Source organism: Amphiura filiformis, chromosome 9 (assembly GCF_039555335.1).
Source record: "Amphiura filiformis chromosome 9, Afil_fr2py, whole genome shotgun sequence".
NCBI classification, from domain to species: Eukaryota; Metazoa; Echinodermata; class Ophiuroidea; order Amphilepidida; family Amphiuridae; genus Amphiura; species Amphiura filiformis.
The window spans coordinates 54,053,157-54,067,863 of NC_092636.1; the positions used below are offsets into that span (position 1 = coordinate 54,053,157).

At 38.0% G+C, this 14,707-nt stretch overlaps 1 protein-coding gene across 1 annotated transcript in view; it reads right to left on the minus strand.

The window, feature by feature from the left end:
• Positions 1–2,397: 2,397 nt before the first annotated feature.
• LOC140161172 (P protein-like) overlaps positions 2,398–14,707 on the minus strand; it is a 62,972-nt gene continuing 50,662 nt past the window's right edge. The window contains exons 16-19 of the mRNA XM_072184615.1: positions 7,112–7,171; positions 6,751–6,855; positions 6,166–6,359; positions 2,398–4,802 (exon numbers count right to left, since the gene is read on the minus strand). Coding sequence (XP_072040716.1) covers positions 4,712–4,802; positions 6,166–6,359; positions 6,751–6,855; positions 7,112–7,171 — 450 coding nt within the window. The 3' untranslated portion in view covers positions 2,398–4,711. The remainder of the gene's footprint in view (positions 4,803–6,165; positions 6,360–6,750; positions 6,856–7,111; positions 7,172–14,707) is intronic.

The window sequence follows — 14,707 nt, forward strand, 5'->3', positions numbered from 1 at the left end:
AGGGGGGCCCTGAAATTTTGAGGTCTGAATAGGGTGGTGGGGGGGCCAACAAATTTTCATGATGAATTTTTTTTTGCATCAGGCCCCCCTAATAAGTGTTTGTGAAGGGTCCCTTACTGTATCTGGACACCATTCCATCCATACATACTGTATAGAACAGGTAAATGTATTTGATACGATACAGGGCACAGAGGGTAGCCATCGTTGTGATACAGATAATATAACATAATAATTAGGGTTAGGTTTGGATTAGCTTACAAAGTAATTACATGAAAGATGGTCATGGTTTTATCGACAAAATTTACATTAAATACAATTCACTTATATAATAAACAGTTTGAGTATAGAGGTCATTACCTTGACATCACCTGTCAGCCTTCTTGACATTGTTACATGGTATGCATACACAATTCATAAATGTATTTGATATGATATAGGGCACTGAAAGCAGCCATCGTTGAAGTACAGATAACATAACATAATAATCAGGATTATGGTTAGGTTACAAAAGTAATTAAATGAAAGATGGTCATGGTTTTTATCAACAAAATTTACATCAAATACAATCATTTATACAATATAGAGGTCATTTATAGCCTGACATCACCCGTCAGCCTCCTTGACATTTTTACATGGTATGCATACACAATACACTGTATCTGGACACCATTCCATCTATACCTATAATAATTAATATATTAAAGGTGAATGTATTTGATGATGATAGAAAGGAAGCCATCTTTATGGTACAGATAACATAACAAAAATCAATAATTAAAAAAAAGAGTAAGAGTAATACAATTGAAAAGTATTAACACTAGAACATTTTTTTTTTTATTTTAAATTACACATCAGTAGTGTTACCTCTAGAACTCATACAAGTCCTTTAGTGTGATCCATCCCCCCGGGTCCATCCCACACTATTTTGTTAACAAACTGGTCAAATACTAGGCTTACATTATATCTGCCTTATTGAAGTAAGAATTTCTTAGTTGAATATGTGTGGAAGAAGATGAGACTGCTTAATATACAAATATTCAATTTCCAAAGAAAAACGATATACAAACTATATAGCAACAAAAATAACTGTGATACCATTAGACAGCGTTGCAAATAAATTCAGGTGGTTAAATTCTTTATGAAGAAACATATACCATATTCTCTCCTATTACCCCCTCCCCCCAATAAATGCCTCCACCCACCATTTTTTCAACCAAACTGCTGCATAAATGCTGATAAAACCATATAATACCATACAGTACCTGCATTTTCAAACATGCGATCACCAATTTCACATAATCCATGGAGGACACGACCTTAATCTCCCACAGATGGAGTGTAAATTTAAAATGGGTTTAAACCTGCTAATAAATATTTTGAGTTAAATACACACCCGAGTTGACTTTTTCAAAACATAACTAATTGAATTAGATATACAAAAGTGGACTCTACCATGTCTGCATATCAGCCAGGGAGGGCCAAATAGTGTACCTATAGATATCAGCATTTTTATAGTACCTTTCCAATTATTGTTAAAAGCTCTTTACATTTATTCTACTGGATATATCACACAGCGTGGCTGTCAAGAACTGGGTCAGTATGACTTCCCTTTACAGCTCCCCATTGTACACTGGGTGGAGCAGCACAAGTAAAATTAAGTATATTGTCTATGGACACAAAACAATGGCATTGATGGCAGGGCAGCGAAAAATAATTTCCTTTCTGGGAACGTGAACTGTTGTTTGAAATATTTTCAGCGAGCGTGGAGCCGGAGCGCCAGTATGAACACAATTATTAAACAGGTGGGGTCCAGGGGCAAAGCCCCAGCGCAGTCTTAGAATTAATTTGCTTGCTGAAACGCACAAAAATTGGCACTTTTTATTTTAAAATGACCAAATATGGGGTTAATTTTGGTTAGAAACCCATATATAGGCGTCAATTTTGTGGGGATGATTGTATGGACCATCCCTAACAATATATTGGGGGATTTATTCCCCTCCCACCCCGGATCTACCCCTATGTCATTAGCTAAAAATGACTGTTTGAGTTATTACTCATTGGAGTAATAGTGTTACACCCAAATTGTAAAGTGCACACATTTTGTTGATTTGTAGCTTGAGATTACAAAATTGAATACTTAACATTCGTGCTTGCTGAGCGCAGCAAAATTTTGGAATGTACATGCCTTCTTGTACATTTTACTCCGGAATTTTACCCTCGAATTTTTTTGATCCCCCTCTATTAAAGACTGAATTTTTTTTGATCCCCCCTTTTTAGGACCCAAAATCCTAGTTATTGAACATTAATTTAGTTCCAAAGATGTGAACAGTTGAAGTTTTTCCAAAACAATATGCAACAAAAAAATAATTTCCCTTGGCAAATCAATGAAAAACCTGCTTTTCTGGGGAACGAATCCTACTTATGCTATATTCATTCCTGTCACTGGCGTTTAGTTTTATTTATCAGTTATCGTCGCAGAAAGTTCGCAGAAAATATTTCACGAGTGATCGTGTTCACAGAATATTTTCAGAGCTTCAGAAAAATGATATTAAAGATTATTTTTCCGTCTTGATTTTTTTCTGCGACTCTGAATTTTTTTCTGGGAACGCCGGTACCACGATACCGGTGATTTCGTAGCCCTGATTGATGGTCTCAAACCCACAACTTTGTGATCATTAGTCAAATGCTTTAACTGTTAGACCACTGTGCTCTCTACAGATTGTTTTGGTAAACTTTTAAATTTTTTGCTTGTGCATGCTATGTTATCAAACATAGGTTACAATCATTAATTATTGTATAAATAATGTATTTACAAGGCTAGATGCATAATTTAGCATAAACATTTGTGAATAAAAAGACTAGTCTGCATCTGATGTCAGGGCAAAGGCACGGTATGATTGGTTGCTGACCTGCGCAGTACAGCATGTTTGGTCTAGTTGACAGGACGTCATACGCAAACTAGTCTTTTTAATTTGGTCTTCAATTATAGGGCATACCAAGCTGGCACTTATTTTCAAATGGGCCTTTACCTAAGACTGCTAGAGGTACACTATTTGGGTCTCCATGGTAACAATACAATATGGCTGATATAGATCCCTTAGTGTATAAGAAGTCTCATCTTTCCCATCTAATTTCTTTGAGTTGAATACAGAGCCTACAATCAAAGAAATTAATGTTGGCACACTCTGGCTGGCATACTAAATGTAAATCACCACCCCTCTCCCCCAGTTTAATGTTGATGAAAGTACTTTTTCCATTAGGCTCTCCAGTCTCCTCAACATTGATTGAGGGGGAATGGGGGAGGGAAGGGGAAATGAGACGGTTTGTACTTCTCATCAAACATACTAATTTCACTGAACTATCAGAGTGGCAATGAAGAGTTGCAACATATTGTCAAGGTGTGTCAACTATTAATTTCGTTGATCATAGCTTTTCTTTTATCACTTTCAGACAGTACACTTTCAATCACAAGGTTTAACCAGCATGCAACTTGCATTCTCATTGACAAACATAAAAAGCTTACTCTCAATGCGCATTACGTCATTATTTCATATTTCATTGGAGTTGAAAGACTGCAAAATATACTGCCAAATAAATACTGTTTCAGATTCACATGGAAATTCAGTTTGCTGGTAAAAGCTGCATTGTAACATTCAGCACTAGGCAATACTCCCTAAAGCTATCTATGTGCTGTGTAAATATATATGAGTTCATCTCTAGCAACAAATGTCCTTTTCACCCAGCATTATGTGTATGAAATATGTACATCACAAGGGCTTAGGTGTACTATAATTTGACCTAATGCTCATATCATTCTAAGCAATCACAAGAAGCAAAGCGTTGTTTTGTGACGTAACTTCTGATTGATAAGTCGGTAAGATTGGCCTTTGTGTTTGCCATTATGCAAACATTACCAGTATGTGACCACTAGTGATTTTTTAATTGCACGCTGTGAGTACCAGTATGACATGGGCATAATTCAAATTATTTTACCCATTTTACATCTATTGAGTTGACAGTAAATCTTCATTGTCACAAAATGTAGGTTACTCCAATCCAAGACAAAATTCTTATGTATGAGGTATATAATATGTTTATAAGGTTCTTGCTTCATCTACACCTGAATACCTGTTCTCTAACCTTCACACCAGTCATTCTGGGTACTCATTGTGCTCTACTGCTGCAACGTGCCTTTCCATTCCCAGATCTCACAGAGCATTTTCCATCATTGCCCCCATTTAATGGAATGGCTTGCCATCCCACATTCGTGACTCTGCCAATGTCCAAACCTTAAAAAACCTGAAAACTCACCTATTCACCTGATGTTTCCTCCCTTTTGCATTTTTCCTTTTCCATAGCGCTTTGTTTCTTCATTTAAAAAGCGCTCCCAAAGTCTGTGTATTATTATTATTATTAATACTAGTTGACTACTCCACTTTATACACTAACTGTAACATGGAAGTGAATCATCGCTGCAAATGCGGTGCTGTTAGATCCTAAAGATTGGCCTATGTTCGCTGGGGCAATGTTCCCTACACCCCTACTGTGTTAGTACTGGTTAAGTAGTTCTATTTCACACACCATAACATGGAAGTATATCATCACCACTAACTGTGGTGCTTTGGTTAGAGCCCTTTTGACCCATTGGGCCAATAACTCCCTAGGGTTAATACTAGCAAGTTCCATATATTTGTATGTACACAGTTACTGGTTAGTAGTTCCATGCTATAGGAGTACTGTGACATATAAGTAAATAAATCATTGCAACTGCTGTGGTGACTAACATCATTGGGAAGCCAACTCTGTAAAAGGAGAGAAAATAGGGAAGAAACGGTTTACCAATCCAGTGATTTCCAGGGAAGGTTCATGTATGAGGTTTGAAAATTTCCTTGGACATATTTGCAATTTTCAAGGGATATCTTTTTCTCAATTTAAAGTTCACTCATTAAAAATAAAGGGACAAACATCAGTAAACAATATAATATGCAGTACTTTGACAATTTCTTTCTAATATCTTCTGGAAAATCTGAAATATCTGACTAAATTCTAAAATACTCAAACAGTTGCTGTCAAAATGCTGCTCTGATTGACTCATTTTAGTAATGACATGTTCTCATCTTATTGCATCTGTGCACCAGTGTTTACTCTCTCTAAAAATTGAGTGCACCAAATGAAGCATTTTCCCCCAAATTGGTCCAATTTTGGCTCAGTAATTCCTCAAATTGACTAATTGTAATACAGAATTAGAAATTCTTATTTTCACTGGGCCAAAATCACAACAAACAGCCTCGAGTAAACACTGATCCTGACCAAGCTGAATTTCTTCACAGCTACAGCCTCTTTTTAGATGCTTACCACAGCCACAGAAAAAGAGAGGGAGTGTCAAGATTTTAATTCAGGCAAAGGGGAATTATTGGAGCGTTCATGTTTTGCTTAGGGGTGGTGCAATAATTATGTGTACCCCCGGGGTGGTGAATTCTCAAAATGGTCTGCCAAAAATCGCTTGACCCCCCCCTTTCGACGTGCCAAAAAACCTTTGCCCCCCCTTTTGATGTGCCAAAAAACCTTTGCCCCCCCTTACCAATGCAAGATTTTGGGGAACCTGAATTTACAACCTTACCATATAATGCGAGCGCAGCGAGCAGGAAATTTTCAGCATATTTGAACGTGTTCCTAACGTTTTCCTACACCTTTTTAGGGCATAATATAGAAACGGTGCCCAAAATATCTGTGCCAAAAATCGCTTGCCCCCCCTTTTGACTTGCCAAAAATCGCTGACCTCCCCCTTCGACCTGCCAAAAATGCTTGCCCCCCCTTTTGGCCTGCCAAAAATCTTTGCCCCCCTATAATTCACCACCCCGGGGGTACACATAATTATTGCACCACCGCTTAGATTGCAGCAAAAACTAATCAGCCAACATGTGCAGGCCATAGGAGCAATTTGAAACACTGAATGGCATGATGCACTGAGGCCATGATATTTGATGCAGAATTGTTTTCAGCTATTAACAGATACTGCAGGTAAAGACCTGAATACCCCTTATTATTCCCCAGAGCTTGCGCCCCAAATACACTGCGGTATAGAGAGTCTGGATTCTCCTCTATTTCTGAGATCACAGCGCAGGTGTCATTAATAATGGGGTTCAATAGATATTGCAAGCTTACCTAAAGAATTCATAGAATGTGAATCTATAGCCATGTTGTTCTGCTATTCCGGCACACACCACATTAGCGGAAGCCCCAATGAGGGTACCATTTCCCCCTAAACAGGCCCCAAATGCTAATGCCCACACCATGGGTTTTAACGGTAAGCTGTCTTTAAGTTCTGGATCTTCAGCAAGGTTTACTATTACTGGTACCTGTGAGAAGACAAAGAACAGAAGAGTAAAATTATAAATAAGCCACAAAAATGTGCAATTATAATTTAAAATGTTAAAGTCATGAAATGTTGTATTCTTTTCACAGACACATACAAAGGAATCATTTTTAAAATCTGAAGATTTAATAAGGCATAAAAGGAGGTGTTTTCTTTAGTTCGTAGTTTGTACACATGTCATTTTGGAGAGCAGCCGTAACCAATTCCATTTCATATTATTTGAGAATTCAAAACAAAAAATAATCATAAACAAAGGGCCCACATAAAAACAGATTGCAAATATTTGTTTAAATACGAGATGAAACAACACCTTAAGCTTCATTTACACTCAATTGCTGAGCATTGAAGCAGCAAATACATATCTCTTTTCTTACCATAGCTGTTGTAAAAGGAATGTTGTCAATGAATGATGACGCAATTGCTGAGACCCATAAGATAAGGATGATGGCAACCGTCAACTGACTTTCCTCAGGAACACCCTGAAACAATAACAGCAAAAACATGACAAGCAAAATTGATTTGCAATCTGAATAATTTAATAACAAGTCATTAAAGAATCTATAAATGTTATAGATCAGATTGAATTGCAAGTTTTTTCACTATGCCAATATCCCCAATAAGAGACCCCAAATCTAAATAGACGACATACAACAGTTGGTCAAGTCCAATGAAAACTGCTAAGCATATTATATTAAATTGCGAACCAGCCCAATGTATCATTACCAATATACTTACCCTGATTAAGTCAGCCACCACATTGCCTATGAAATCTATCAATCCCAGCTCTGTAAGACCCTGCAATATTAATGAAATCAAGCGATTTATCATTCAATTGATCCATGTATCAATACCCATCCACTCTCTCACTCAAAAACCTGATCACTCATACAATCAAACACCAACCCACCTGCCCTCAAGCCTGCCTACTTATTCACTTATTGATTTACTCAATAATTCAACAACTCGTCCTATACCTTTGTACAGGAGCCAAACCTTGTTAAACGGTGATGAATCCACACTTCCAGTCACACGTGACGCGAACGCAAATAATAAAGTTTATTGTATCTATATACAGTAAACAAATTTACCCCCTGTGGAATAGACTAGTCCAAAACCAGTGCCTGGTCAAATCCAATTGATTGATTTATTGATTGGTTGCCTAGGAATGGCATTATCCAAGGGCCAGTGATGTTTAGGATCTATTGTTTGCGGTGGCCAATGAGAAGTGGTCAATGACATTCTTGCCCTGCCTAGTTTTCCAGGATAAGGCCATAAGGATATCTGTCTTGAAAGGAGTAAGATGTTTCTGGAGTTTGGTAATGGAAAAATTTTTGGTCACTTAGAAATTTTCTGAGTTTTACTGTCGGCTGATATCGAGTACTTTACTTGATTTGAAGTTTGACTGTAGTGAGAATTCATCTGAAGTATTACTACGGGAAAGAAGAGAATGGTTCGTCGAAGAAGAAGCGATGGAAGCATGATCACAAAATATGTCGGCAACTAGTGTCTAGAAACACCGATGACATTAATGGCGGCTGTCATGAGAGACACCAAAACACCACATTGGTAATACCATGGAGGTAAGACAGGATGAGCTTCAAGTGTTACAATGACTGTAGAAAGCTATAGCACACGGACAAGAAAAAAAAAAAAAAGGGTAGATACTCAACTCAAGATGGAAATATATGTCAGCGAAATACGACCCTGGTGTATTGTGCCATATCATTAGTAGGCCTATATACTCTAAAGGGTGCAGAATTTTGAACCATTACAGGAATGCAAGGCATCGCTCATCAGTCAAAAAGCTGCAGCAGTCAAGGTGGTTATAAATTTAATACTGGATGCTGAATCTTTCGGCATAAATGGAGTATATGGAAGTGTAAATGAAAACATGGTCGAGCATCCATAGCAGCAAATCACAGCAACGAGTGGGATTTGTCACAGTCTGATGGCGAAATCTGCGTATTGGGAAAAGAGTATTGCAATTTGGGAAGGCCAGCCGAGTAAAAACCGGCGGAACATCTGATTACGTATGTGGATACTTACTAGGACATGGACAACAATACAGGGTGAGCAAGTTTTAAGTAAGCTTACATTTCAATAAAAATAAACATCAACTAGAATTTTGAAACTTCACTACTTGCGGAATAAACTAGGTTCTGCGATTGATCAAATTTCAATTTCATGAATGATTAATTAGTTGCAATCATGTGATCATAACATCTCCTTTTACCAAGTTTAACGTTTACAGGAGATATAAATTTATCACGAAGGAAAAAAAATAAATAAATAAATACATTAATTACAGGTAATTAGTATCATGAATAATTCAGATGGTTAGATAGGGAGAATTGGTCGGGTAATTAAACAATTTGGCTAGGGTGGGGCTTTTGGAGAAATGGGCGTGGCAAATTGGGAAAGGATGGTGTCACTGCCGCTGTGACAATTTGCGAATATTTAATTAGTTGCAATCATGTGCATGACATTGTTGTTTTTTGAAGAAAAAAAATGAGAAAACAAAATAAAATATTGGGCAAATTGTTATGTTAATTCATTATGTCAGGTAGGGATAGTTTGTCAGGCTGTCAAGTATTGGATATGGTATGTGCATGAGGTCACTCAGACCATATTAAGTAAGATTTTATATTGTTTGGTAATTTTAGTGGGGTTAACAGCTTCAGTTAATGGGGTGCCTTGGAGCCTGGGTTTTACAGAACTGGGCAAGGCAAAATGTAAAGGGGTGCCACCACCACGGTGATGATGTTTACCAAAAATTTGCGAATTTGTATGTAATTAGATGCATTCAGGTGATCTACGGGACGCATGTGATCATGTGAACATCTTTTCAAGGGGAAATTTTATATTTGTACAAATCAATTCAAAATAAGCAAACATCGAAACAAGATAAAGAGGGCAAGGTCAATGTGAGGTCATTTGGGGTCAAACGCCATAGTGTCGTTGGTTCATGAAGTTGGATGGGGGTGACCACAGAAATGGGACAAAAATGTCAAGGTCAATTTCGAGTCATCATTCATCAAATTAGGTTGGGCGACCATCTTAAGGAGGAAACAAAATTTTCAAGGTCAATTTGGGGTCATTCAGGGGCCAAACCGCATGGATTGTGGGTTGCGTATCCAAAAGTAGGATCGTAATTAGGAAGTTATTGGTATCGGTCATCTAACTCTGGATTTCAAAAAAGACTGGAAACGGTGCGAGACTGGTTATAATTTACAAGATGTTTTTCAAGGGTAACTTTTTAGCTTGGGTTTTACATCACTCCTCGTTATGTTTTTATGGTCAGTCAGGGTGATCGTGAGGTGTAGTTTTTGCCACTTTCTTTGTTTCAATATTTATGGTTAATTTCAAGGTCTTATGGGTCCGTCCGGCCTGGCAATCGAGGTTAGATCGTTGGATAGAAAAAAAAAAAAAAAAAGAAAAAAAACAAAACAAAACAAACAACAACAACAACAACAACAACAACAACAACAACAACAACAACAACAACAACAACAACAACTAACAAATAAACAAAACAAAACAAGTTCATAAGGTAAAAGTGGGATTTTCATGGATTTTGGGGAAGTGGAGGTGCAACCAAGTCAAAATTTCTCAGGGTCATATCTGGTTATCAAGTCAAATAGTGATCATGTTCAGATTGGTATGCAACTCAGTGTAATGGGATTCAACAGAGTCTAACATAAAGGGATACATAGGATAGGTTTGTGGAGCTTGGTCAAAAAAGGTAGCATGATAAGTTATAGATATTAGAACTTTTCGCTTTCCTCAAGGTCATTTCGAGACCAGCATGTAAGCCAAGGAAATTGGAAGTGATCGAGATAGGCGTGATTGGGAAAATATAAGTAATTGCAAGGATAGTCATTTGGGAGATCATTCGCCCGGATCATTCGATGTTAGAAAATTCATGAGGCTTGGGTATGATCAGCATTGGAAGGTAGCAAAAATTAATAAGATCAATTCCGGCACGAAATACGGGAAGTCGGAAGCACACGTTGTATCGCCATCAAGTTCCGTAATAAATAAATAGAAATAAAATTCTTAATGTACGTGTGGTCAACTAAAGCAGCAACAACATTCCTGTTTATCTGTGGTGTATAAGGATTTTGTTTTATCAGTGATTTCTACAAGTCATGAATGTGTAAATTGGAATGAAATAGGGATTTTGTGGAGTGGTAGGCTTTGCTGTACTGTCGAGTTGCTTCCCTTTTTCTGTTTTCTTTTTCTGATTCATTTCAGGTTGAATAGACACATTGATGCTGGCAGTGATAAACGAAGGCGGGCAGGTCCTGGACTACTAACACGTGGATTACTAGACGTGAGCAGTATAAATAATGAACACGTCTGGCGATCAAAAACTTGGGATAGAAAGATATATAATATGTTTGGAGCATTATTTCGACAATTTCTCCCACGTCCAAACGAAATGATAGCAGAGAACTTATGGCATGCAGGTGGAGACAAAGTGGGATGCATGAATTAAATTTATATCATATATGATGACTCCAATCATTGGATTTTCACGAATCTGGTTTTAAATTGCATTTAAGGTTGAATCAACATGTTGATGCTGGCAGTTAGCAACTGGAGCCCTGGTGGGTTCGGGAACCCGTCGGACTAATAGTCATGGGTGATAAACAATGAACATGTTTGGCGATTAAAAATATTGAATATAGACAGGGATAGAAGGAGCCTATATAATATATCTAATGATATATTCGCCCAGTACATTGTATTTTCAAAGCAAGCCTATGGCAGGACAAGACAAAGTTGGATGCAAGCACTTTTATTTGTATGTGGTCAATATGGGTTAATTAACATTATGGTTTAATTGCCAATAATTTGTCTGACAACATCGTTCCTTGGGAACAAATGATAGATATGTATGCAAGATGGGTCGGATTGACAACCAGAGCAAAGCCAGGTGGTGCCATATTGGTGTTGTAATTATCGAGTTCGGCACCGCAGGTAGCCTAACTTGCTATGTTTCTTCCCGTTTCTTTCTTTTATTATATGACTATTATGCATGAATGCTGTATACAACGGTCACAGGGTTTTGGGGACATGAGTTAATTTACTTTTACCAAAGTTGCTTTAAATCTTGGGCAGTATTATATTTGTCCAGCTAAATTATAGTCAGTCTGCTCACTTCAGAATTTTATCATTAGTGGATAAAAATATATCCATTTGGAGCGCCTTCTGCAAATTGGCGGTAAAGGTAATTGGCTTGTTACATCATTAGAAATGGGTTATGTGGGGCTCTGATACACGGTCAAAGTGACAGTGGTCAATTCAGGTCGGTTTGCACTTCAGAGCAGACTAACCAATGCCGGGAACCAATTTAAACAGTTCAAATAAAAACATCAACTTGAGGAAAAGCTTTTGTGTCAGCTTTCAAGTTGCCTTCTATAAGGGTGTCGGTGGTCCAGGGCAGGGAACCGGTGTCGCTTTCTAGTAGGAAGAATTCAATCACCAGGGTGCCATGGGGTAGTAAGCCAGGGTCATCCTACGCTCTCAATTTTTCTCCTAAAAAATAAATAATGATAATAAATAGAGGAGTTTTCGTAGCCCGCTGCTACCAGGATTGTTTTCTTTAGGCTCAAAGCCTTAACAATGTGAACAATTTGGTATACAAGAGTAAGTCTGAAATGCACAAATATAGTACGGGGGAAGGGGGTCAGACACGTTCGTGGTCAGATGTAAATGACAAAACATTGGGGCTTAAGGTTGAGATAAATTATCTCAAATACTAGTGTTGTGTCAATGACCTCCCCGCCCCCAATCAAGGGTGTGCATTTTCTGCAAGGGCCTTTACGGGCGTTAATAGGCCTGGGGTTTACAGGTGATCAAAGGAAAAGGGTGGTTCATATTAAGTCTCTTACTCAAAATTGGAAGGTAAAAACAAAAACAAAAACAAAAAAAGGGGGGGTTGGGCAAGTTTCTGTGCCATAAACTTGTTTGGCGGTAAAAAAGGGACATGGCCACAAAAAAATTCATCTTAAAGCCAATTATATGAAAATAATTTGATCACCATAGGTAATTGCATAAGTGTTTACAAATAGTAATAATTTGTTACTAATATATTTGAGAAATAGTGCATGAGAAGTTGAACGAAATTATGTCAAATATCAAGATTACTTTCCTGAATGTTCCCGGCTTCAGGAAAGTAGGATTAATGTTATGCACTTTTCTAAGGTATTTATATTAAAGGATTGACTCAATAAATGTATGTAAATTTCTCTTGAGAAATTTTCTCTTGAGAAGTTAGGCTACGTTTGATGTATTGGAACGGACCCTTTTGGTCCGTATTTTATTGGATAAGCTGAAGTTAAATCCAATTCTGGATTACAAATAAATGGAGATACTCCTGACGGATATGCGTAGCAAAACTTTTGAGTAAAATGTGCTTCATTTCATCTGGGGGTAATAAAGTTTATTGTATCTATATACAGTAAACAAATTTACCCCCTGTGGAATAGACTAGTCCAAAACCAGTGCCTGGTCAAATCCAATTGATTGATTTATTGATTGGTTGCCTAGGAATGGCATTATCCAAGGGCCAGTGATGTTTAGGATCTATTGTTTGCGGTGGCCAATGAGAAGTGGTCAATGACATTCTTGCCCTGCCTAGTTTTCCAGGATAAGGCCATAAGGATATCTGTCTTGAAAGGAGTAAGATGTTTCTGGAGTTTGGTAATGGAAAAATTTTCCCACCCACCACACCCAAAATTTTTTTTTTTTTCATATTTCAGTATTCAACTTTATCGGGGAGCAGTAGTCAACTGGGAGGACCCCATATTGTATGAGATATTGAGGATCACATGTATACCAAAAGTGTATTGAAATATGAGTTTTTAATGGTAGCCTCTAGGTAATGGCAAACTGCCAGGAAGAGAGGGTGTTAATTGACCAAGGGGTTGGATTCAACAAGTTCACAAGTTATGAACTTCTTTTGGGAGGGAATCCTCATTTGGGTACACAGATCTAGGGATTCAGGAAATCTCTGAAAAAGGGTTTTGTAACTTGCCGGTTAATACATTGCTGTTAACTTCTTTTTAAGAAGTTGGGCCACACTTTGAGCATGTTTGAAATTTCATGGAGGTCCCGTTAGTTACAATAAATTAATTTGGGCTAACTTCTCCGTGAGAAAAGCGGTGGGAGCACACGTGTGTGTGTGCAATAGGGCCGGGAAATTCCCTGGAGGGCCCCGTATCTTACGAGAAATAAATTTGGGTTAACTTCTCTGCAAAAGAGAAGTTGGTCCACACCTTGTGTGTGTGCAAAAGGGTTGAGCAAATTTCCTGGGGGCCCCGTAGCTTACGAGGAATTAATTTGGGTTAACTTCTCTGTGAGAAGTTGGGTAACAAGTGTGTGTGCAAAAGGTCTCGCTTAAAGTCGTGGTGTGCCCCATATTCATTCATTCATTCATTTTTCATTTATTCATTCATGTAGTCATTTCTTTCATTCATCTATGTATCTTTCTAGGACTTAATTCGGGTTAACTTCTCTCTGAGAAGTTGGGCCACATTTGTGTATCGGCAAAAGTGGTTTGTGGGAAATTTCCTGGAGGGCACCATGGTCATTCATGTTTCATTCATTTGTTAATGCAATCATTCATTTCTTCATTTCATTCATTTATGTACCTTACAAGGATTTAATTTTGGTTAACTTCAATGCGAGAGGGAAAATTAGGCCACACTTGTGTGTGTGCAAATTAAAGGGCTCGGGGAAATTCCCTGGAGGGCCCCGTATCTCATAAGGAATTAATTTGGGTTAACTTCTCTGTGAGAAGTTAGGCCACACCTTGTTCTTGAGAGGCCCCGTACCTTACGGGTAAGTAATTTAAGCATGGGCTCGGGAAATTCCCTGGAGGGCCCCAGTATCTCATAAGGAATTAATTTGGGTTAACTTCTCTGTGAGAAGTTAGGCCACACCTTGTTCTTGAGAGGCCCCGTACCTTACGGGTAAGTAATTTAAGCATGGGCTCGGGAAATTCCCGAGAGGGGTTAACTTCTCTGTGAGAAGTTGGGCCACACCTTGTTCTTGAGAGGCCCCTGCACTCTTACGGGTAAGTAATTTAAGCATGGGCTCGGGAAATTCCCGAGAGGGCTGTATCTTACGGGTGAGCAGGCACACTGTGTTTAGATGGTTAAAAAAGGTGGCGGTAAAAAAGGGACATGGCCACAAAAAATTCATCTTAAAGCCAATTATATGAAAATAATTTGATCACCATAGGTAATTGCATAAGTGTTTACAAATAGTAATAATTTGTTACTAATATATTTGAGAAATAGTGCATGAGAAGTTGAACGAAAT